This window comes from Mixophyes fleayi, chromosome 11 (assembly GCF_038048845.1).
Source record: "Mixophyes fleayi isolate aMixFle1 chromosome 11, aMixFle1.hap1, whole genome shotgun sequence".
Lineage (NCBI taxonomy): Eukaryota > Metazoa > Chordata > Amphibia > Anura > Limnodynastidae > Mixophyes > Mixophyes fleayi.
Genome location: NC_134412.1, coordinates 81,575,413 through 81,600,335, shown reverse-complemented (window position 1 = coordinate 81,600,335; position 24,923 = coordinate 81,575,413). Strand labels below are relative to the sequence as shown.

Sequence of the window (24,923 nt, the reverse complement as noted above, 5' to 3'; positions counted from 1 at the left end):
TGAGAGTGTAAAAATGAACAGGAGTTTGCAGAATGTTGAAATCTGCTGTAGCCATCTAGTATCATATTGTGGGCGCTCAACAATACCTTCAGACATCTTTACTTCCATGCTTGCTTCTAACAGGAATCTCTCTGGAAAACTTCCAACACTGCAAAGAGCTGCTGATTCCCCCCGGTACTCAGAACTATATGGTGAGGATGCGACTGTACGATGCAAACAAGAGGCAGCTGAACCTCACCATACGCATCATGTGCCGGGCAGAGGGCTCCCTGAAAATATTCATTTCATCCCCTTATTGGCTGATTAATAAAACAGGTTAGTAGCTAGGGTATATCTCTAAGCTGATGTTAAATAAAAAGCCCTTTATCAGTCATTGCTTAAGTTAAACAGCTGTTTCTATATCAGCGACAAAGCTGCCCGCACATCCCTATACATACTCTAGGGGGCACACTCTCAATATTAAACTGTGTGCAGTGATTCCAGCACTCCTGACAGCCGCAGTACATGTCTCTTGCACTGTTTGTTTATTATATTTTTATTTAAATTTTGTTTTGTCAATAAACACCTCGGGTTAAAAAATATGATCTTTTATAGGAAAAAATCATCTCAAATGATTAAATAAAAAAAATAAGATTATTAACTAAAAGAATGAAAATGATCAAATGCAGTTAATGCAATTTGGAATTTACTTTGGAAGCAGTGAATATCCTGTTCCTACTGATGGGAGCTGGACGCAGGGCAAGTGTTCTCTCTGCTCTTTGTTAATGCTGCTTCTGTTCCCGTAGTACAGTGTTGGCTAACATGTGACACTCCAGGTGTTGTGAAACTACAAGTCCCAGCATGCTTTGCCAATATATAGCAGCTTATTGCTGGATGGGTATGCTGGGACTTGGTAGTTTCACAACACCTGGAGTGTTACAGGTTAGCCAACACTGCCTTAGTATCTGTTGCATTTTGCTTTTCCTGTGCTGTCACTAATGAAATAAGAGATGGTCTATAGCTCAGGTAGCCTGAAACCCATCTACATGTTGAATAGAGCCAGAGAGATAAAGTTAGACCTTGCTGCTCTTGTAGAGACCGCACAATGGATCTGAACACAGAGGGGGGAATTTGTATAGCCAGCAATGTGCCGCCGGACATCACGGTTATATTCGGTTACGAACATTGCCGGCCATTAGAGTAGGGAATCTCTGCTCATTTTTCCTCGCACCTCTATTAGGTGCAAGGGAAAAATGAGCGGAGATTCCAGCCTGAACATTCTCGCGATGCGTCTCCATGGACGTTCCAGAGGCACATTGCGCTCAATTGGATCCCCCCCATAGAGATTACAAATAATAACGCAGCCAGAAAAGAAGTTAACTTTTAAATATTACTGTTGCAACATTGACACAGTACTATATTTAAAGCATCATTCACAAAAACATTTTTTTTCATGCATCTATTAAGCAAGGTCAGAGTTCATGCAGAACAACGCTCTTTTACTATATAGAACAGTGTTTCCCAAATTCGGTCTTCTGGGACCCCCAACAGTGCATGATTTCCATATCTCCTTGCTGGAGGTGTAGTAGTTACTTACTGACACATTGTAAAAGAACCACAGATGGTACTAATTATTTCACTTGTGATAGTGTGAGTCCTGGAAAGAATGCACTGTTAGGGGACCCTGAGGACCGGATTTGGGAAACGCTGATATAGAATGTTCAATAAGCAAGAATTTGTATTTTAAATTGCGTATGCTAGAAATGGCCCTTCAGTAGAGATACTTAGCTTCCGTTGATTGACGACCATGGAGCTCTTAAAAAGTTGCTGTTCCCTTCCCAGGTCTGCCGCTGATCTTTCGGCAGGACAACGCAAAAACAGACGCGGCTGCACAGTTTGAAGAGCACGAACTTGCGAGAAGCCTGAGTCCACTCTTGTTCTGTTACGCAGATAAGGAGCTTCCAAACCTGTGAGTGAACCGTGCAGTCATTCAGTGATCAGTTTTGTATATTTGTCTGTTTTCTCTCTTGCGTCAAGTTTAAGTCCCCGTTCCTTTATTCTCGGACTATCCCTGTTTATCACAAGTATGTTTTTTTTAAATCCTTGCGCCTATTGTCTCTCACTGATGTCATCGGTTTCAAGCGAGTTGATAGGCTGTGTTTTCATGAATATTGGTTCAGCTAACAAAATGGCTGCCTCCATTGTGTGTAGGTTAGCAGTCGCTGCATAGACATCATATTGTTTGTACATGAGAACTGCACTCCAGTCACCCTATAGTGAATAGAACACAAAGCCTGAGCACAATTAGAAATCGATTCTTAATCTCTATGAAAAGCTTTATGGATTATTTCCTTTATATCTGTTGTCCATCCTGGGGGAGGGGAGGAAGAATATAGTTTGGGATATTAAGGTAACACATTGACTCCCTGATAATTATAAAGGATGTTACTGGATTTCTTTTATGATGTATGTTATAATACGTGAGAATTTTAGTAATTTACTTTTAAACTACAGCTGTACAATGAGAATTGGAAAGGGCATTCATCCCGACGGGATCCCAGGCTGGTGTCAGGCATTTTCCCTAGACGGAGGCAGCGGGGTGCGAGCCCTGAAAGTAATCCAGCAAGGGAACCGTCCTGGACTGATCTATAATATAGGTAAGAAAAACAGATGAGAGGCGTCCGGCAAGCGAATGTTTGTCACTTCACTCTGTGTTTGCTGCTCCTTTGTTAATGTATCACCCAAAGTTTTTTCTATTTACGGTATTTATCTCACACCCAGCAGTTATTTTATCTCCAACTCAAATTGTTATTCCTAATATGTCCTCCTTTTTCTATAAATACTCACCCTGTCCTTTCTGTGTCTACTTCTCCTCACTTCCTTTTATTGATCAACGTCCTTCATTGTTGTTTCTCTTAACTTCCACTCCTCACAGTTCTACCTCTATTTCTCTTCTCTGTCAACTTATTTGGTTAGATTTCTTTATCTTTATTTTTCATCTCAGTGAACTCTTGTGTCCTCAACTCTTTCTACCCTCCTTTGTCACCTTTCTTTTATTCCTTACTGTTTGTCTTCATTTCCTTCTTTCTTTCCCTTCATTTCCTTCTCTCTTTTCCTTTAGTTTCCCTTACTTTCTTTTCCTTTTGTTTTCCCTCTCTCTCTTTTCCTTTCGTTTCCCTTACTGTCTTTTCCTTTTGTTTTCCCTCTCTCTCTTTTCCTTTCGTTTCCCTTACTTTCTTTTCCTTTTGTTTTCCTTCTCTCTCTTTTCCTTTCGTTTCCCTTACTTTCTTTTCCTTTTGTTTTCCTTCTCTCTCTTTTCCTTTCGTTTCCCTTACTTTCTTTTCCTTTCGTTTCCCTTACTTTGTTTTCCTTTTGTTTTCCCTCTCTCTCTTTTCCTTTCGTTTCCCTTACTTTCTTTTCCTTTTGTTTTCCCTCTCTCTCTTTTCCTTTTGTTTCCCTTACTTTCTTTTCCTTTTGTTTTCCCTCTCTCTCTTTTCCTTTCGTTTCCCTTACTTTCTTTTCCTTTTGTTTTCCCTCTCTCTTTTCCTTTCGTTTTTCCTCTCTCTCTTTTCCTTTCGTTTTTCCTCTCTCTCTTTTCCTTTCGTTTTTCCTCTCTCTCTTTTCCTTTCGTTTTTCCTCTCTCTCTTTTCCTTTCGTTTTTCCTCTCTCTCTTTTCCTTTCGTTTTTCCTTACTCTTTTCCTTTCGTTTTTCCTTACTCTTTTCCTTTCGTTTTACACTTTCTTTCTTTTCCTTTCGTTTTACACTTTCTTTCTTTTCCTTTAGTTTTTCCTTACTCTTTTCCTTTAGTTTTTCCTTACTCTTTTCCTTTCGTTTTACCTTACTCTCTTTTCCTTCATTCACCCCCCTCCCTTTCTATTCATCTTTATTCCTCGTCTTTGCTGTCTGTCATTCTTCTCATCTATTCCCTTCGTACTTACATGAACCCTAGTGCCCATATACTTGATGCCCATAAAAATGTTCTGCAGTGATCTACTCCTGTAGAAGATGTGGAGCAGCCAAAGGAGTAGCGCATGGACAATATACCGCTGATATCACTCTCTCACTATAATATTGATTCTCCCTTCATACAGTACACACATATTATATTGTATCATCCTATTGTCTGACTGTATATCCTCCTGCATTCCGTGCTTAGAAGTTGTGACCACCTCTTCCCTAGGTATCGATGTTAAGAAGGGCAGAGGGAGGTACATAGATACATGTATGGTCACCTTTGCGCCTCGGTACTTATTGATCAACAAATCCACTCACAAACTTGCATTTGCACAAAGAGAATTTGCTAGAGGACAGGTACGTTTATGTTAGAACATCTAGTTCATTAGATGATCATTTACATCTATAATATGATATATAATCCTCTCTTCTTCCTAGGGCACCAACAATCCCGATGGTTATATCTCCACGCTCCCTGGCTCCAGCGTGGTATTTCATTGGCCAAGAAATGACTATGACCAATTGCTCTGTGTGCGACTAATGGATGTTTCAAACTGTATTTGGTCTGGTGGCTTTGAGGTTAATAAAAATAACTCCTTTCATATTAACATGAGGTAAATGCTAACAATATCGAATATTCCTATTTTATGATATTTAATCTAGTGGTGGGTAACCTTTTTTGTCATCAGGAGCTTAAGCGTTCCTAATAGAATGTTTTGCATGTCTGACAACAGGGAGACCCCCGAAACAGATTATGGGGCCCCGTTTGCAGTCCCGACCACCAGATTGCACACCTCTGGTCTACAGGGGAACGAAACTCAAATATTTTGATAAGTTATAGAGCTCAATGTCACTTTTTTTTTTTTATTATCCAAACAGATTACTCTGAAACTTATAATAAAATGATTTAGACACTGTTATGATATTACAGATTCAGTGTATAGATCTAACTTACAACCCTAGTTTTCGGTCATAGCTTTATTAAAAGGAGTTAAGTCAGACCCTAGGATGCCGGGTCCTTCCAGCTCATACATTCAGGTCTTACCTCCATCTGTCTAAGGGGGGGGGATTCACTTTCCGACAATGTGACGGTTGCAATCTTCGCTCAGAGGTGCGAGAAAAAATAAGCAGAGATTCCAGCCATAGCATCGGAGTGAGGTGTCTCTGCGGACATTCAGGAGACGCCTCGTTCCTAGTTGAATCACTTTCAAAGATTCTGTGGTTCATCCCTACCACAAGGTGAGCCCTTCCACTACCTCTTACCTTTATCCAAGGAAATGTGGGAAGAGGAACCAACAGATGAGAGTCTGTGACTGGTGGTGGGGGGGTGACCTTTTGAAATGTGAGATTTGAGGGAGCTCTTCAACTGTTTTGGACTGAGAGCAGTAATCCTGGCCCATAAAGAGTGGACTTGCCTTTTAAAAAGAGAAGCAATTCTAGTTTCTGACTGTGTTACAGTGGTAGCATATCATCTGAGCAGCACCTGAAAGAGTCCTTGCCGTGGCTGAAATAGATCATGGGCTGGGTGGCCCGATTAGGTGGCCCCAATTATGAACTTCACTTAGACTTGGCTAAATTGTAAGTTGCCCACATACGGTCTTTGGTCCAAGGATCTGCATGCATGTCTTATCGGTGCAATGATTGGACTTGCCAAAGGATATACCTTTTCCCGCTATGGACTATACCCAGGGCAGTGAGAGGGGGAAACCAGTGACTCGGAGAGTTGCAGATTGTCACCCTCTGGTACACAGACCCGACAGTTCTTGTGGTGGAACCTTAGTGGTGGCTACTCCTCCGTCTCCATCTGCTGTCCCAGAATACATTCCTTCACCAAAACTTCCAACAGTCTAGCATTCAAATTAATAACATTTACAATTACTCCTCGAGGCCTTACAGTTATAGCAAAATAAAAGCAGGTCTTCTGTTTTTATGGAAAGAGTGTATTTATAAGCCTTTTCCAGGAATAAATACATATTTAGAACATGACTTTCTACTTTGATATTTTTCATAGCATGCATGTATATATATATGCTTGTGTGTGTGTGTGTGTGTGTATGTGTATATATATATATATATATATATATATATATATATATATAATTTATACACACACACATATACATGTCCTTGGTCCTTTTATTTCCAAACATGTCTGTTAGCATTTTTCTGTTGTTTTTAGGGATACCTTTGGGAAATGCCATTTTTTGAGGGTAGAGATTACGCTGCAAGGCGCCACATACCGCATCTCGTTCAGTGACACCGATCAGCTGCCGCCTCCGTTCCGAGTGGATAACTTCTCTAAGGTGATTGCAGCACTGTAAATGATTTGATAATGTACCTCTTGTGTTATGAGTACAAACAGTTGGGGGGGGGGGCTCCTTGAGCATATGTGAGTACTGTGCTACAGGCCCAGTGAAGGTAAAGGGATTGTTCCATTAAAAATGCACACTGTACTTTCATATATGGATTAAGAGATGTTATAATAACTAGAGTGAATTGGCAGAACAGAAACAAATACATTTATTTTTTCTTCCCCCAATATATTAATATGGGGAGCTCTGGACTTGTCGACAGCAGCACATACAATGAGTAAGGAAAAGGGAACTCCCACACCCCTCACACACTGTTACTGGGCTCATCTGTTATTTATCGTTATTATTTTTATTATTTATATAGAGCCAATCCTGTTACACGGCGCTGTACAGTGTAGTCATCCACATCAGCCCCTGCCCCAGTGGAGCACCCCATCTAAATTCCCCACCCCACACACTGGCAGAGTCAACTTAAGGCAATTAACCTACCAGGCAACCGGAGGACTCATCTCCCCCCCCCCCCCCCAACACACACCATAGAAAGTCCACAGTCAGAGCCCTGGTTGGAAACAAAGTCCTTTCTTCCTGTCCAACCCCCTTTAAAAAAAACAAAATAAAAGAATATCAAGGGACAGCCTTTTTTAATATGATGTTAAAACTAACCCAAAAAAGCCTATAATTAGTAAATTTAAACCAAAAACTATAAACGTGGATCAATAGTGATAGTATGGAATATATTTGTACGGTGTATACTATTAATAGTCTCTGTGTTTTGTGCAGCTTTATTCATTTATGTGATGTTCATATTCTGCTTTAATTAGTTCCGTGACCTCAAGATTTGATTGGTCTTTGACTTGTAAGGATCTATTTCTATACTTTGCATTTAGCAGTTTTTATTGGTACATAGGAATTCTGTACTTATACAATTCAGAAATACAGAATTTTATAGTTTTTTTGGTGTTTTTTTTTCTTTGCTTAGTTTTCACATCTCATTTTGTAGGGCTGTACCTTTTTTTTTTTTTTTTTTTTTTTTTTTTTTTTTATTGTGTCTTTTTAGGAGGCTTTATTGCATTTTTGAGCACTATGAAGGGATCTTTTGGTTTGTTATACAGAACCCAAAGTTGACTGTAAATAGCCTTATAATGTTCACTACCTGGCTTGTTCTGCTTTGTAATACATAAGTGTCTCTAGCACAGTCTATACATATACTATATATAGGATTGTTTATATATACAAACTTGGTGTTGTGAGGTTCTGCCTTTGTGTTGTTAGACTTTGTGTGAATTACATTTTCTTGAGGATGCTGATATATAAACATTAGACATGGATTTGCTTGATGGTTTGTGGCTTGTATGCGAAAATATCACCATCCTTTCAATCAGCAAGAACCCTTTTACTCTTATTAATCATATATAGTGCTCTGTTGTCTCCAGCAGCTGAATCCTCCATAATAGTCTGAAATAAGAGTAATATTTACCATCATTTCTGTTTGAAGGTGCCGGTTGTGTTTATGCAGCATGGCGTTGCGGAGCCTCGGCTGCGCACAGAGGTGAAGGCCTCAACCTCTCTGGATTACGCGTGGGATGAGCCGATCCTGCCATCCTACATTGCGCTGACTGTTAAAGGAGCAGGATCTTCAGAGATCGTCTGCAACATGAATGACTTCCAGGACAGCAAACAGCTTTACTATGAAAACTTCATCTACATCGCTGCCACCTATACATTTTCTGGGTAGGATTATTTGCTCACATTTTGAGTAACCACTTTTAAGAGGGACCTTGTTAAGCCTTTATGTAAAATATGACACTTAAATTGAGCTGAATTGCAAAACTGCGGACAGGTTGAGCGCTCCAGTGCCAAGAGAAACGGCGCAAGCGTTGGGTAATGGGGGAGATCCCACATACAGCATGTTTGATCAAGGAAGGGTTTCTCCAATGTCGACTAGAGGCAGGCTAATCAAATTTGAAGCCGCATTCAGTTTGTCCTGTTGTGTGGCTTGGGAATAAATTTGTTTTCAACTCCAAAATTGGCAGATTTATTTTTCAATCAACACCTGTACTGCTCTGACTGTAAAGAACCCTTTCCTGTGTTACAAATGTTTTCCTGCTTTAAAAGGACCCCATATTTAATCAGCATGCTGTATAAAGCACTGACCTGTGAGACTGACATTCACTTTACCCGTGTATTTGTGTTCCTGCTTTTGTAAGGACTGTGCAGGAAGGACTAACATGTAAGTGATCAGTGGTGGGAAACCTGATTACACTTCAGGGGCCACATGCGTGGCCCTCTAACCTTCAAAAGGGCCGCACGTTACCCCTCATCTCGGTAATAAGCTAAGACAATACATTTAATGAGTGAAAGAGACATCTGTAATAACATCAGCAGGCATTTTGCACAAGTGTTACAAGCTGTAAAAAAGAAATCTGATAATAAAGCAGGACGGAGCTGCGGGCCCCAGCGAAGGCTCAGAGGGCCGCATGCAGCCCTGTAGGACGCCCTGTTGTCCATCACTGAACTAGATTCATAATAACTGATTCATGTTACTGTAAGGCATGCAAACATTTACCTGCATTAGATACCATAACTCCCATTGGTCCTAATTCAACTTTGGAGGGACATCTCGATTTGCGGACAACAAAAGGGGCGGAGCCTAACAGGAAAGTAGGTGGCTTATTGGCCAACTTTACCCCATTGTGGGTGGAACTGGGGCAAGGTTTATTTTGTCCCGCTTTCGGGATTCTAAATGTTTGGCGGTATGGATTCTATTTCAGTAGTAGACAATAGGTTGTATCCATACAGGCAGTCGGTTGTATCAAAATAAAATTTTGTATTTGTGTGTGCAGCGCTTTTAGACTGCAGTGTATCCATTGCTTGTACACAGCGGAGACAGCACGTTTGTAGGCAATATTCCTGAGACTGCAGCTTATTCATTCACTAGGAACTTGTGACCTCATTGAGGCCTATTCCTGCAAATACAGCCTATTAGTTCCTAGTGCATCCATAGTAATAATATTGATTCACCCTACAAATTGTCTGCCTGCTCCGTGTGCACATCCTGATAATGTATACAATGGTGACAAAAGCATACTTGCAATAATAATATAACAAGCAGTGGTTATATAGACCGACTCTACCCATATGTCTTCATTACAGCCTACAAGAAGGAAATGTACTGCCTGTCACTCAGTCAAAGAATATTATTTATGCAGAGCTGGTCCTAGACGTTCAGCCCAAAACCCACCGAGTCATTCTGAAGAAGAAGGTACGTTTACTTCACTAAACATGTTCCTGATACTGTGTAATTGTGGTAACGGTTTGTTTTGGATAATTGGTGCTATCTGGCAACCTGAGAATGGAGTGCGTGTTGGATTGGGCCACAATAACCCCACCCATTCGTTGTAGCTTAGCAGTAGCGGGTGGGTTTAAACTTTTGGATCACTCACATCTGCTTTTGTTATGAAAGAATGGGGGAAGACTACAGTTTACTTCTAACCATCTGTCATCTATCAGAGCAATATTTCTGGCTTTAAGAACCACGGAATCTAAAGCACAAGTTGTTTTATACGAACGAGCTGCCTATAATATTTACAAATATTTACAGATGTCAGCATAGAACAAACATGTTTGAGATCAGGCTTTTTATTTTGCATGTAAAACTTCCTTCAAGGGCCAGTAAAGGTGGCCACACACGGCCAGTCCTGCCCTTGACCTTGAGAATTCAGGATCATCTTTGAAATTGGTCAACCATGGGAAAAGGTCCATCCATTTGGCATTAAAGCTGAGCGGTGTGATATGGCAGCGTGTAAAGGACTTCCAATGGGGCTTCCTTGGAGCCTAAAATAATAACCGGAGCACTAGCTGACACTGCTACATAGAACGTGCGAATACAATCTGAAGAGAGAGTACACTGAGTTTTCATCTCACACATAGACTTATTACAGATTACGTGTAGATGCTAGATGTAATGAATTAAGAAGCAAAAATAAAAATTAACTGTTAAAATTCTAAATATTGTTACAGCTACATTTCTTAATGCATTATTCAGCTTTAAATGACATACAGGTGGCTGGTGTGCCTCCCAACTTTCTTTATGATTATTATCGTTGTTTTGTAAGGAGTCCCAGTGTTCCGCATCAGCAGACAGTGGTGGAATCAGGACATACATAAAACAGGGATATACATAAAACAGGGACATGCAAGGTAGATAAAATAAATGCAGACATAAAAACAAAGGGTAGGGAGGGCATAGACCATCAGTGGGCATAGACAGCTGTGAGGGTGCACTAGAGAGCATTTAAAGATTTGAAGGTTCCGGTAGAGTCTGATCGGGCCTGGTAAGGAATTCCATAGTGGCTAGTGGCAGCTTTCTGCAAAAAAGTTCTTTGCCAGGATGTTTTAAGCGATCTGTGAGCTGCCAGTCTCTGTACACTGGTTCATGTGTGCCCCCTCTGCTGGACACAAGCTGTGCTGATTTGTCTCTGGTCCCCTAATCTGTTAAGTCTCTTGGGCGACAAGGTACACAGTGTGACGGAAACCAGCAAAACCCATTTAGATTCTCTTATCAATTTATTATAGTTAATTACCAGTGAACAACCACTATGTATCCAGCCTTTCACCAGTCCAAGGGTCAGAATATAGGTTCAGAGTGCTTCTGTATAACTCAAATAAACCCTGTGTTCTTCATATTAAATCCTATCTGAATTTCCATTGTTGGGTGAAGTGAATGTTATAGAGTGTATCTGTGGTCAAATTATACCTGTAGACTTAGTGGCCTTTTATAGCAGTTACAGCATATTTCTGGTTAGTATGTACAAGTAAAATAAAATAAGGCAAAGAAGAAAGAAAAGCTGGATAAAAAAACGATTAGCGGGAAAATTCCTTTTAACATTTGAGGTATAGTTACGAAACTGCGGGTTTGAAAAAGTGGAGATGTTGTCTATAGCAGCCAATCAGATTCTAGCTGTCATTTTGAAGAATGCACTAAATAAATGATAACTAGAATCTGATTGGTTGCTATAGGCAACATCTCCACTTTTGCAAACCCACTGGGTAGTAAATATACCCCCTGATGGTTGCTCAATCGTTGGCTAAAATGTGTGATATATGTGTGATATAGATATATATATATATATATATATATATATATATATATATATATATATATATATATATATATATATATGTATATATAATGTATATATGTATAGAGATATATATTTTCTTATTTTTTTTGCATGTAATAAGATGGAATTGTTATGTGTATTTGGTTAATGGCAGGAGCCGGGCAAGCGGTCACAGCTTTGGCGAATGACGGGCAGTGGTATGCTGTGCCATGAAGGGTCTTCAGCTCCCCATAACCCCAACAAGCCATCCAATTTACGATCTCTCGAGTCTTCCTTGGTGTTGGACATTGCTGGTCTAGCTGCCGTCACAGACAACCGGTACAGTGTTTTCATATTTCTTCTTTAATTGTGATTTACAAAACAAAAAAATATTTCACACTCTGAAAAGAGGGTAAACACTCTTTACCATTTAGAGATAACTATTTCCCCAGTCCTTCCACTCACATATCCTCCCTATACACCACTCTGGTGGTACATAATCCTAATGCAATGCAGTGTATGAAGGATCAGTCTTGTTACATTCTACTGTGCGCTCATCTCTTTACTAGGTATGAACCGCTGATGTTGAGGAAACCGGATCGCCGGCGGAGCACCACTCAGACGTGGTGTTTTCGGGATGGGAAGTTAAGCTGCAGTTTACATGGATTGGTTGTCCAGGTCAGCTAACAAGTAACACCATTTGTAAACGATCACTTGTATCTATTCCTATACTAACCTGTTATGTCTCCATCAGCTTGTTGCAGTATTACTGTAATTGTAACAGTCATTTGTAAGAGTAAGACCTAAATCTGCAGTGTTACCTGTATTTGTATCTCTTTCTGGACCTGTGTCTTGCTAACATGCTGAGATGTAAACGTCCATGCCCTCTGTGCTGATTTCAGGCCAGGAATGGGGTCTCGGGCTTGTATGATGGAGCTGAGGTGGTGCTTGGACCAGACGCATCCCTAGAACATCTCTGCTCCGTCCCCAAAGAGCAGCAGTTTATAAACCAGAAGATGAGGCCCGGGTCGGGCGTCCTGTCCGTCAGAGTTATCCCAGACGGGCCCACCAGAGTTTTACAGGTAAGGGGTGTAAAGAAATTACTTCACGTTTTCCACTTCTATTTTAACCTATATCTGTATTTGGTGGGGGTTTCGGCACTGGCATAAAACTGGTACCTCCTGTTTTATAACATTTAGGTAAATAATAACACCCATATGACTTAAAATGTGCTTGGACCATAAAAGTTGTAGAAACCCATTCTGATAATATAGGAACATCTTGGGTTTGGCTTCTGCACTTCTGTTCTCTATTGGAGCCCATCTCCATAGCATCCGATCAGTCATTTGCTTGACCTACACTAACGTGCTCCAAGTACTGGTTTATTTCAATTGTTTTTCAGTAGATATCAGTTACATAAAATTGTTCCTCCTATTTGGATTTACAATGGGACCACAAATGTTTAATTAATCTAGGACCCCAAGTTTCAGGCTGCCACTTTTCTGGCCCCCAAAAAGAGTTGGTTACCCATGGAATGTATTGTATATCTGTTAATGGGAACATCAGAAGCAGATGATAGCACCTCTGGTCCACGGTGCGTGTTAAAGAGCTATGTTACGGCAGGTGACCATGTATGGAGACCGAACCTTATGTGGAGTGAGGGCTCCATGACAGGAACACCTCCCAGGGGCAGTGGTACTTTAAATCTGTCCAAGGCAAAGGCTTATGCAGAAGCAGTGTAATGAATGTCTGGACGAGCGTACAGGCCTCACAATATGTAGTTATTAGACTCATTCGTTTGCCTTCCAGATAACAGACTTCCAGCAGCGCAGAAGTGAACGTCTTTCAAGTGAAATGGATGAACTCGCTCAACTAGAGATGAGGAGATTCAAGAGTCCAGACCAGGAGCAGGAGTTAGAAGTGTGTATTTGGTCACAATGTAGGAGAGTACGTCACACTGTCCTCGCTCAATGGTAATGACACGGTTTTATATTTCTTCCAGGTTATTATAAAACTGCAGGAAGGAATCGGTATTTCACTCATTAATAAGGTACCAGAGGAGCTGGTGTTTGCAAGTTTCACAGGAATTAATATCCACTACACACAGCTAACTGCCAATCAGGTGCTGGAGCTCAATGTCCAAAATGTTCAGGTACTGTTTTATTTTCCCCATAGCTCCCATTGTGTCCCATTGTTACTATTTTAGTATATTTAATGGATTTGTTATCAATACTTTAAGGGCCTAAAATATAAATTGGGTGATATAAAATAACAATAATATTCACAAATACATAATATTTCAGTAGCTTATCACAGCTTAGGTTTGTTGATACAAAGTTCTGTGGAAGTGTGCAGCCATCCTCTGTGTCTCAATTAGATGATAGTTGTTCTCTTATACAATACAATCTCTGTTTTAGGTTTAGTGTTCCTTTAGCACTTTTTTCGTTTAGCCACAAGGGACTCGTGGTTTGGATCCAGCCACCAGAGGCAGGACCCTCCCACTATTCCATAAGGTCATTTTTGTGGCTGTTTGGGCTACACGGTGTAACCCAGGCGTTTTATGTGATGATTTTACTCATCTCTTCATTCTACTCACCTTCCCTCACTTCTCTTCTGCCCTGTCCCAGATCCGCTCCCTCCCAGATCCGCTCCCTCCCAGATCCGCTCCCTCCCAGATCCGCTCCCTCCCAGATCCGCTCCCTCCCAGATCCGCTCCCTCCCAGATCCGCTCCCTCCCAGATCCGCTCCCTCCCAGATCCGCTCCCTCCTTCTCCTCTTCCTCTCCTCTTCCTCTCCCCTTCCTCTCCCCTTCCTCTCCCCTTCCTCTCCCCTTCCTCTCCCCTTCCTCTCCCCTTCCTCTCCCCTTCCTCTCCCCTTCCTCTCCCCTTCCTCTCCTCTTCCTCTCTCCCCCTCTCTTCTTCCTCTCTCTTCCATCTCCTTTTTTCCTCTCTCTTCCATCTCCTTTTTTCCTCTCTTCTCTTCCATCTCCTTTTTTCCTCTCTTCTCTTCCATCTCCTTTTTTCCTCTCTTCTCTTCCATCTCCTTTTTTCCTCTCTTCTCTTCCATCTCCTTTTTTCCTCTCTTCTCTTCCATCTCCTTTTTTCCTCTCTTCTCTTCCATCTCCTTTTTTCCTCTCTCCTCTCTCCTTTTTTCCTCTCTCCTCTCTCCTTTCTTCCTCTCTCCTCTCCCCACTCTCTTCCATCTCCTTTCTTCCACTCCCCCCCTTTCCCATATCTGCTCAACCCCTATCTCTTCCCTCCTATCTTCTCTCTCTCTCCTAGCTTTCTCCTCTCCCTCCCTGAAGGAACATCTATTGATCTGCTACTTTGATAACTTTATCTTCTACAATATACTCTCGGGTACCCCAGGAGTTGCTGCAATGTCACATCTTGTACTATACACTCACAATACCTTATAAGCTTAAGGCACTTACATATAAAGTGAATTAAATCCCATGTATCTAAGTGACACTACAGTCAGTAATACCCCCAGATAATGTGGAGATCAGCAGCAGTGTGTGGGCTGGCCTGTGCCCTGCCCATACCCCACCCTTCAGGATAACCAATAAATCCATCAGGCCCATATAATGAGCTACCAGTAGAGACACTGGCTCCACTGCTGGACTGTTAGTCCATCTCACTTAAGTGTTGGAGCTGGCCAGACAGAAGCTTGTACCAGCTACAATTTGGGTTCTCAATTTTTCCAGTAATAGATTTATATAAAAATGTGTGCATCACTTCACATTGACAGACTGTAGTTTGCCTCCCCCATGATAGAAGAATGGAGAGAATCTATCGCCATCTGGGCAGAGCTTGGTCCCGTTTGTGAGCGAACCGGAAAATTTACCAAAAGTCCCCATAATTCCCATGGCAACCTTGAACATCACTAATTCATCCAATAAAGAGCAATCTTTACATATACACAATGGCCAAATAAAGTCTGGGATAGCGGACATTCGTTGCTAGAGACTGGATTGTTGCCCCGGCCCTCAGAAAATAACGTTACTCATTTATTTAACATTGACCTATTGATGTGATGGATTCGCGCTCTGCCTACATTCACACATGAGTCCATATGAGAGTCTAAGTAGCCCCAGCAGAATAACTGCAGACACCGTCTGCTGGTAAAGATTCAACAGCTGTGATTCTTTGCGTCACAGTCCTCTGATCCTTGTTCAGATCGGGTTTTACTGTTGTCCCTTTTAATGCATTAAGTTAATATTTTCCATATTGCAGTAAGTCTGTTCTGATTTTGGTGGTTCATATATAACAACAATGAGATAAAGTGAGGTTGGGATGATTGGCTTGTTCTAAACTTTAAGAGATGTTGTTGCTGTAATTTTGCTAAATGTTGGCGTATAAGGCTTGCTCTGTATATTACCACATTTATGCTACTTACACACACACAGACTGATCTTCCAGCATTACAGATCTCTAGTGTATGTTCTATCAATCCGCCTGCATACTAGGGCAAAAGCTGCTTTGAAGTGTATAATATAGGATTGGGAGTATTTCAGTGGGATCAGAAACTGCCCAGGATCGGTGTCAGCGTTACCACTGACCAACGTTATTCTCTACTTGTACATAGGCTTCTGATGGTGACCCTATATGAAACTGAAGGTGGTTCTGACAACTGAATGTCAGGGGTCCCTTCACCCCGTTGCTTTATTGACAATTGTGGAACTTTTAATTTGTGTAATACTGTTTATCAGATTTAAAGCTACCTTTTACCTGTAGGTAAAGTCGACCAAATCTCCAGTGACCTAGACGTGTTCAGCCATTCTGGCAAGAGTAATATTCATTCATGTGTAATGTACATCATTGATAGAGTAGGGTTATTAGGAAGTTAAGATGTTACCTTTAATAGAACTGTGGCTATACCATGCAGATCATGTGCTTATTTTATGTAAAAATATATATTTTATACTTTTTATTTCATTAGGTTGATAACCAGTTAATTGGTACCACGCAGTCCGTTATGCTCTTCGTGACACCAAAGAGCATTGAAAGTGAAGAGGTAGAGTCAGGGCCTGCTATACAAGTCAATGCAATGAGGGTGCCCAGCAAGAACGCACTGACTGACTTGTTCAAGGTAAAGCTGCATTAGATCATTTGGTTTATCTACCACTCAGTTATCTGTATTATGAATGACCACAGGATTCATGGTGATCAATTATATTCTGCCTGTCATCTTTAAGTGTCTTGTCTGAGGGTCAGCTTGCTTATTGCACTTCATCATCATCATCATCTATTTATATAGCGCCACTAATTCTGCAGCGGTGTACAGAGAACTCACTCACATCAGTTCTTTAGAACTGGTTGTACCCAGACAAACAGTAGGTTTGGGGCAACACAGTGGCTTAGTGGTTAGCACTTCTGCCTCACAGCACTGGGGTCATGAGTTTGATTCCCGACCATGGCCTTATCTGTGTGGAGTTTGTATGTTCTCCCCATGTTTGCGTGGGTTTCCTCTGGGTGCTTCGGTTTCCTCCCACAATCCAAAAACATACTGGTAGGTTAATTGGCTGCTAACAAATTGACCTTAGTCTGTGTGTGTGTGTGTGTGTGTGTGTGTGTGTGTGTGTGTGTGTGTGTGTCTGTGTGTGTCTGTGTGTGTATGTTAGGGAATTTAGACTGTAAGCTCCAATGGGGCAGGGACTAATGTGAGTGAGTTCTCTGTACAGCGCTGCAGAACTAGTGGCACTATATAAATTGATGATGATAGGTTATGTGGGTGCAGCTAGAACAACCTTCAGCCAAACACAGCTTTAGAATGTTCACATCAGCACAGAGTATTTCAGCTTGGCCAACTACTACTTCTACATGTCCATATTTAGACAAGAAGTGGGAGTGGATTGTCCAGTGTGTAGCCAATCTATGTCATATTTACCAACTCTTTGAATGCTCCCCTGCTGGAGATCCCAGAGGGGAGGATGAGGTGTGCAGACGGAAGGGGACAAGTGTGATGAATCGCATGATTTTGGCCCCGCAACGGATTGACATTAAAGCATCATTCTGGCGCAGAGGGTGGGGTCAAAATGCCTTGTTTCACTGTGAGTCATGTCTTGGAGGCTCCCATCCTGCCCACTTTACTAGGAAGTGTAAAGAGTGACCGACCAGGAGAGGGGCAAGTATGAGTAAGTTTCTAAATGTTAACAGCACAGAGTAGCCACTGTATGTGAGGCTCGTTTCAAACTGAAGCAGAAAGATTGGAATGGAAAATGCACCTCTATAGGAAACAAAAACATAATTCATATATCAAACTTGTTTACTAAAGCAAACTTCTGATTGGTTGATATGAGCTAAAGCACGTTTTCCAATGCACCAGATTTCATAAGTATCCCTGGATGTTCCAGCAGCTGGTTGATGGATTATCAATCCAAGTTGGATGTATGATCTGCGTTTCATCTGGAAGAGCTATTTACACGTTTATTTTGTTATTGTCTCTTTTATAGCTGATTTAATTAGCGCATGATGGCAGAGAAGACCTTTTAGATCTTTCTGCCTCTCCTTACGTTGTCGATCACTTAAGGGATGTCCTAATGATGTGACCGATTCAGCGACTAGTTTGGGCTAAACTTACTGGCCAACAAAATGTGTTCTGTGTTGTATACTAGTCACCGTAAATGGTTCAAGATCCAAAATTTGCATCAAGCTTCAGGGCCCTTTAATTATGTTTGAGACAACTGTCAATGGGGAACAGGGGAACTCTGCAGTTAACTTTTTGTAATATTATCTTAGACGTGTAATAGCTTATCTACCTCGTTGGATAGCTTCGAATGTATATACATTAATATAATGGTGCTGCTCCTGTTTCCCAATATGCATGACAGCATATAAAATGTGTAATTATAAATCTTAGGTTTGGTTCTTTCAAGAGACCTTTGTGGTTGACAGTTGCATTGTTTATTTCTGAACTGCTTGTTTTGTTATTTCTACTTTTCTAGCACTTACTGATCACAGCTCAGAAATTTACTGTCCAGATTGAGGAAAAGTTACTTCTTAAACTGCTCAGTTATTTTGGTTTTGGAACATCGGAAACCGGTAAGATCCAATGATATCCTTGAGCGATATGAAAATACGATATAATAAATATTTGCCAAATGTAAGAATGGTTTGTAACTGACCAAGTGACGTCCTAGCATTTGCTTCTGTCAGCAGAGAACAATAATTCCACCAGAGGGCGCACAGCACCTGTACAGCTGTTGTGCAACACATATAAGGCCAATGTACACAGAAAGTCACACAGCAAACACCACAAGACAAATAAAGACGTTCTTGTTGGTGACCGGGTTAGCAGAGACATGGAGTATGAAGCAGGAAAGCTTAGTTGGATTATGTTGGAAGCTCTTTGCTGCCGTAGGCAAGGAAAAAAAAAGGCTCTGTCGCCATATAACAGCTTATTTTAGGTGATCCCCATGTCAGTCTTTTTACTGACTGTTCCGATAGTCATCATCATCATCATTTATTTATATAGCGCCAGCAAATTCCGTAGCGCTTTACAATTGGGAACAAACATTGATAAGACAATACTGGGTAATACATACAGACAGAGAGGTAAGAGAACCCTGCTCGCAAGCTTACAATCTTTAGGACAATGGGAGTTTGAAACACAAGGGCACGTGCTACATCATATTGCACACTGGACCAGCTAGAATGCAAAGGTAAAAGTACTGAGTGGGCTGTGTGTGTGGCAATGTTGGTCAGAGGGTTGTTGTCTTGTGTTAGCTGTGTAGAGGGTGGTAATAGGGTAACCTAGGGAGATTAAGATGGTGGTAGAGGAATATTATAAGCTTGTCTGAAGAGGTGGGTCTTCAGAGAACGCTTGAAGGTTTGGAGACTAGAGGAAAGTCTTACAGTGCGAGGGAGGGAATTCCACAAAGTGGGTGCAGCCTGAAAAAAGTCCTGTAACCGAGAATGGGAGGAGAGTGGAGGAGAGGCGCAGAACAGAGGTGTCGAGTAGGGAGATATTTTGAGACAAGTGAGGAAATGTATGTCTGTGCAATTTTGTTGATGGCCTTATATGTTAGTAGATTCGTTGAAATACAGGCAACCAATGTAGAGACTGACAGAGTGGCTCAGCAGAGGAAGCAAGGAAAATCAATCTAGCCGCTGCGTGCATAATAGATAATAGTCATAATTCTCGTGGGAAAGCACTTACCAGCATGCGAGGTGGGAGGGGTTGTGCCAAAATGACGTAAATTGGGTTACCAAGCCATCTCGGTATACCCCAAGCGGGCTGACGGATGGTGACTGAGATAGAGCCATCCTATACCTTACAGTACCCATTTGATGACGCCTTTTCATTTAGTAACGCCCTCCCCTTATTTTCATACCGCCACCTCTCCCAAAAACAAGGTATGAAAAGTGCGGGTTTGTGTATTGCTTCCATTAGACATATGTGGGCACGTTTCTAAAAATTGGTGCAGTGGAAAATGTTGGTGTTACCCATAGCAATGAGTTTTGCACCAGCTGTCATAAATGGCCCCCATTGTATGCAAGGCAGAGCCGTAACTTAAAATGTTAGCACTTGTGGGGAGAAGGAAAACTGCCGCCCCCCATGCCTTCAATTTGAACCAAAATAACCTAAAATGTTCATAAACTGCGCCCCCCTTCAGCATTGAGCCCTAGGCGGTCGCCCCTGATGCAAGCAGCCAGACCTGAGTAGAACCTTGCTCATAGGAGGAGGATATGGCTTCTGTTTTACATGTAGCACACACATACCAGTCAGCTTTATTATTACACTGCGATTTAGAATTCTGTATACACCCTCCTCCCCAATCTGTCCGCATATCTTATATACCCCACCCTTTCATCCAGCAAAGCTCTCTTTTGCCAGGGTGCAAACTTGCACCTTTTAGATGTATTTACTCGTAACCCTAAATTAGGCCCAAAAGCTGGTTGGGACCGAGGGTGTAATCAGGGAAAGGTGAACAAAATAATCTGTGGCTTCGCATTGCGTGATAAATATTTATTCAATTTTGCAGTGTTCTACCAATGTTAAAGTTTATAATGTAGATGTAATTAATACTGAACCGTGTACAATGGTCCGGTACAAATGGACTTTTTATAGAAGTGTTTAATAATGTAGCTTTAGTGGATCACTCCGTGCTTATGTATTGTTTTAAATAATATATGCTGTTCTTTGCGAGTAAACAAAGACACTCCTATGTCTGACAGATGCTTTGTCGTCCTCATCAGCTATTTATATAGCGCCACTAATTCCGCAGCGCTGTACAGAGAACTCATTCACATCAGTCCCTGCCCCATTGGAGCTAACAGACTAAAATCCCTAATACACACACACACACACACACACACACACACACACACACACACACACACACACACACACACACACACACACACACACACACGGGTCAATTTGATAGCAGCCAATTAACCTACCAGTATGTTTTTGGATTGTGGGAGAAAACTGGAGCACCCGGAGGAAACCCACGCAAACACGGGGAGAACATACAAACTCCACACAGATAAGGCCATGTTTGAGAATTCAACTCATGACCCCAGTGCTGTGAGACAGAAGTGCTAACCACTAAGCCACCGTGCTCCAGACTCTAATGCTCGATAAAGAGAAGCAGGGGTATTCGGATTATTCTTAGTCAACTGGCCACTGGGGGGCACTATTTCATCAGCAGCTATTACTTCTATTGCGTTTTATCTCTGTTAATCCTGCAGTGTGACTGTTCCCACTCATGTTGATAAATTACATTTATGTATGAAAAATTGATTATCTTCTTGCATTTGTTTTGGGGGTGGGGTTGTTTTGAGGAAATTATCTACCACAAAGATACATGGATGACATGTGACTGTTTTGTGATTGGCTAAAACCCTGGAGTTAAAATAAAATAAGTGACTTATTCACAGTGAAGGCAGCCACTATTTCTTTTTGCCAAACTTAATATCAATGTGAATGTGGACAAGCGGTTCCCAGCAAATTGATGCCTAGGAGCCTGTCTGTTCCACGATAATGCTACTGGCTCCCACTGAACGGACTGGCTGCCTTCTCATGAATATTGACTCCACTGTGTATAGGAAATGGGTACACTTTAAACATTAGTGGAAATACAGACCCATTGACGGCATTGTATAGATATAATGGCATTCGAAAGAAATCTCAGGCTTCAAACACCAGGTTCTACTAGAATAGACTAAACTGTATTTTTATCAAAAGAAAATCCCTTGAATACTGTGAAAAAGCCAGTGTGATTCTGTTGCACAGGTTTTGTTAAGCCATTACTTTATTACATAGCAAGAAAATAGTTTATTCTGATAATTACTGCAGATAAGCTGGGCTTTAAATGGTCATTAGTCTTGCCGTGACAGTTGAGAAGGGGTGATCCATCTAATGACACAATTGCCTCACTGTTGCATTTATCCACCAGACCATAAGAGCTGCTTTTGTAATGCAGAGTGAGATTGCTGGGTAACAGCAAGCGTTTTGCTAGTGATAGCACTGTAACTATAATTTGCTACTGTCAGAATGAATTTTGCATTGGGATCAGAGATGAATGTTGGAGTGTAAGCGAGGGGCATTTGGGGGTTAAGAGCTTAAAGTCGCACTAACCCTATTTTTAATTTCTTATATGTAATGAATATATGTGTAACAGGGAGTTGCTCTACCGCACCAACTATAGGATTATAACCCAGTCTAATAAAAAAATGTTTATGAGTAGTATATGCTACCCAATTATATATATCATATGTATCTATTTGACTGGGGTGCTACCTAGAAACATAACAATATCATAGGGAGGAAGAACAGAAGTTTCTTTATTTAGGTGCACAAAATCCTCTATGATTTGTTATTTTACTGAACATGTATTAGAACCATCCTTTGTTAAAATATAACCTTTTATTGATATTTCTTTAAAAAAGCAAAATATAGAATAAAAATGTGCTCATAAAAAGTGATCTTAATAAAATGAGCTAGATGCACTATAATCCTGTACCTATATACTCCTGATTCATGGACTATATGGTATGAAGATATAGTTTAATTTAACCTGCAGTTATATGGAGAAGTCAATTAAATATATGACCTGCAGTTGCAAGAGATGTAATTGACTGCTTCATTTATTTACAAAGGATGGTTCTAATACATGTTCAGTAAAATAACAAATCATAGAAGATTTTGTGCACCTAAATAAAGAAACTTCTGTTCTTCCTCCTTCCTACCTATGTAATGAATATATGTAATAATATACACGTTGCAGAGCTATAGCTAGCTTCTGTAAAGGGTGAAGCTTCCCATTGTTTTAGTCTTTCCCTGATGTCCTCCCTTTTAATCTTAGCCATGTTTGTTAATCCCTTCTCATAAAACTCCACAGGGATATAGTTTTGCATGACGAGAGTAGGTACGTGATGTCCTTAGTTATCTGTTTGCAAAGTGCTGTATAAAGACAGAATGCAGACGAGAGAGAGAGAGATTAAATACTCTGTTAAACATGGTCATTTGTGAAACCATTTTTGAGTTTAGTGAGTTTGGAAAGAAAGACTACAAAGAAATGAAAACAGCATATTGAGAGTATAGGTAATAGGCAAAGTAAGATACATTATACAGGTTTTAAATATCTGGGACAGCTGCATCTGGGCAGTCTAACCGAGCCGGCTAAACCTTGGAAACTTTCTAAGGGCAGTCGCTTCCACAGTGTACCCATTTCATGAATGTCAGAGTTCCGTTAGCCAAGCTTAACCAGGGAGGGTCTTCAGGTGACTTCCAGTTTCTATCAATGAGCTTCCTGATCACCAGCAATGTCTCTAGTATAGAATACAGAGGCTTTGAGGCCAACTAAAGGGGGAAAACTGTCCCCAGAGGGCAGATATTAGGATTTAGTACACTGTTTCCCAACTCCAGTCCTCAGGGACCCCTAACAGTGCAGGTTGTCCAGGTGACCAGTGACATAATTAGGACCACCTGTGGATCTGTTACAATGTGTCGGTCAGTAATGACTACACCTGTGCTCCAGCAAGGAGATATGGAAAACCTGCACTGTTTTCCCTGAGGACTAAATAGAATAAATATATTAATTAATGTTTTTTATTTCCTTATCTAATGACACAAAGGGTACCCCCAGTTTGTGGTCATATAATAATCTAATCATCAGTAGTACACACCCACCCATCCCCCTAGTTCTTTTAATCCTCTGATGTCTCACTCAGTTCTTGTATTTTTCACACACATTTCTTGGTGTCATTATGTCCACATTGAGAAACAGGTTATGGAAGTTATTTGGGATCGATTGACTTTTGCAACTGCATTGAAGACCCCCCCAATACCTTTATATAGTTCCTTTTAACTTAGGTACTTTGTGCTTTACCTCTTGAAAGAGCAGCCTGTGTGATGTCACTGTTACATATACTTAGTATATGTGTAAGCGTCAATTATGTAAGATTATTTAGACATGATGTCCTTACAACCGTTGATTGTTTTCTTCATAACTGCAGCATTTTGGTATGTGCATAAAATATTTATCTTACTTTATTTTTCTGGCACTGAGATACCACAGTTTATTTTAGATTTTGTAAACATTTAAGTAATATTATGCTTTCTTTATTGTCATCTTTAAACATTATTAGATTGCTTTATTACAGTAATGATTATCCCCCCATGGTATCAACATATACAGCTGCAGGTGATTAGCATAATGAGATCACAACAACAAGTCTGCTAATTAGCATTCATCAAGGGTCAGGCGGTCACTAGGAGGAATGTTTTACAATTTATTTATGTCTCCGTCTGTTTTGCTATGTCTTGATGATGATGATGATGATGATATAAATGGAGGTCCTTTAGCTGTTAACCTAAACAATCAAGGGGATATAGGAGCCCATTCTGTATCCCCTTGATTGCCCTGTATAGGTTAACAGCTAAGGGCCCTCCATTTATATCACCATCATCAACATTTATTTATGTGGTGCCAGCAAATTCCATAGCGCTTTACAATTGGGTAATAACACAGTACTGGGTAATACAGATTTAGTTTCCTGAACCCCTAGATTATATATCTGTTTTTCCCTATACTAACTTGTGTTATACTTATGGTAGCCTATCCAGCCCCATCGCCGCTTAAGGTGTTGGCTCACAATGAGCATGGACTGAACAGCCCGTATACAGGACACAATATATTTAACGACTATACTCAATTAATAGCAGACGATCTCTTGCTTCAAGAGATGCATTTTTCTAAAACAGCCTTCCCTAAATGTGTCTCTGGACACTACTCAGTAGCGTTCCTTTCCAGGCCTGAGACGAAGACTCTTTAGTCTTCGTCTCAGGCACACAGACACTCATGAGTTCGTGAGCACAACAAATTTTAATAGCATGGTTACTGTGCAGATAATCATCATCATCTATTTGTATAGCGCCACTAGTTCCGCAGCTCTGTACAGAGAAATCACTCACATCAGTCCCTGCCCCAATGGAGCTTACAGTCTAAATTCCCTAATACACACACAGATCGAGAGAGACCAGGGTCAATTTAATAGCAGCCCATTAACCTAGTAGTATGTTTTTGGAGTGTGGGAGGAAAGTGGAGCACCCGGAGAAAACCCA

The 24,923-nt window shown here is 40.9% G+C and overlaps 1 protein-coding gene across 3 annotated transcripts in view; it reads left to right on the top strand.

The window, feature by feature from the left end:
* Positions 1–24,923, top strand: part of VPS13D (vacuolar protein sorting 13 homolog D) — a 169,742-nt gene that overhangs the window by 74,334 nt on the left and 70,485 nt on the right. For all 3 annotated transcript variants that reach the window (XM_075189940.1, XM_075189941.1, XM_075189939.1), the window contains 15 exons: positions 124–315; positions 1,822–1,948; positions 2,494–2,636; positions 4,161–4,291; positions 4,373–4,548; positions 6,114–6,237; positions 7,742–7,977; positions 9,400–9,508; positions 11,524–11,687; positions 11,918–12,026; positions 12,251–12,430; positions 13,158–13,268; positions 13,351–13,500; positions 16,290–16,439; positions 18,295–18,391. In XM_075189940.1, coding sequence (XP_075046041.1) covers positions 124–315; positions 1,822–1,948; positions 2,494–2,636; positions 4,161–4,291; positions 4,373–4,548; positions 6,114–6,237; positions 7,742–7,977; positions 9,400–9,508; positions 11,524–11,687; positions 11,918–12,026; positions 12,251–12,430; positions 13,158–13,268; positions 13,351–13,500; positions 16,290–16,439; positions 18,295–18,391 — 2,199 coding nt within the window. The remainder of the gene's footprint in view (positions 1–123; positions 316–1,821; positions 1,949–2,493; positions 2,637–4,160; positions 4,292–4,372; positions 4,549–6,113; positions 6,238–7,741; positions 7,978–9,399; positions 9,509–11,523; positions 11,688–11,917; positions 12,027–12,250; positions 12,431–13,157; positions 13,269–13,350; positions 13,501–16,289; positions 16,440–18,294; positions 18,392–24,923) is intronic.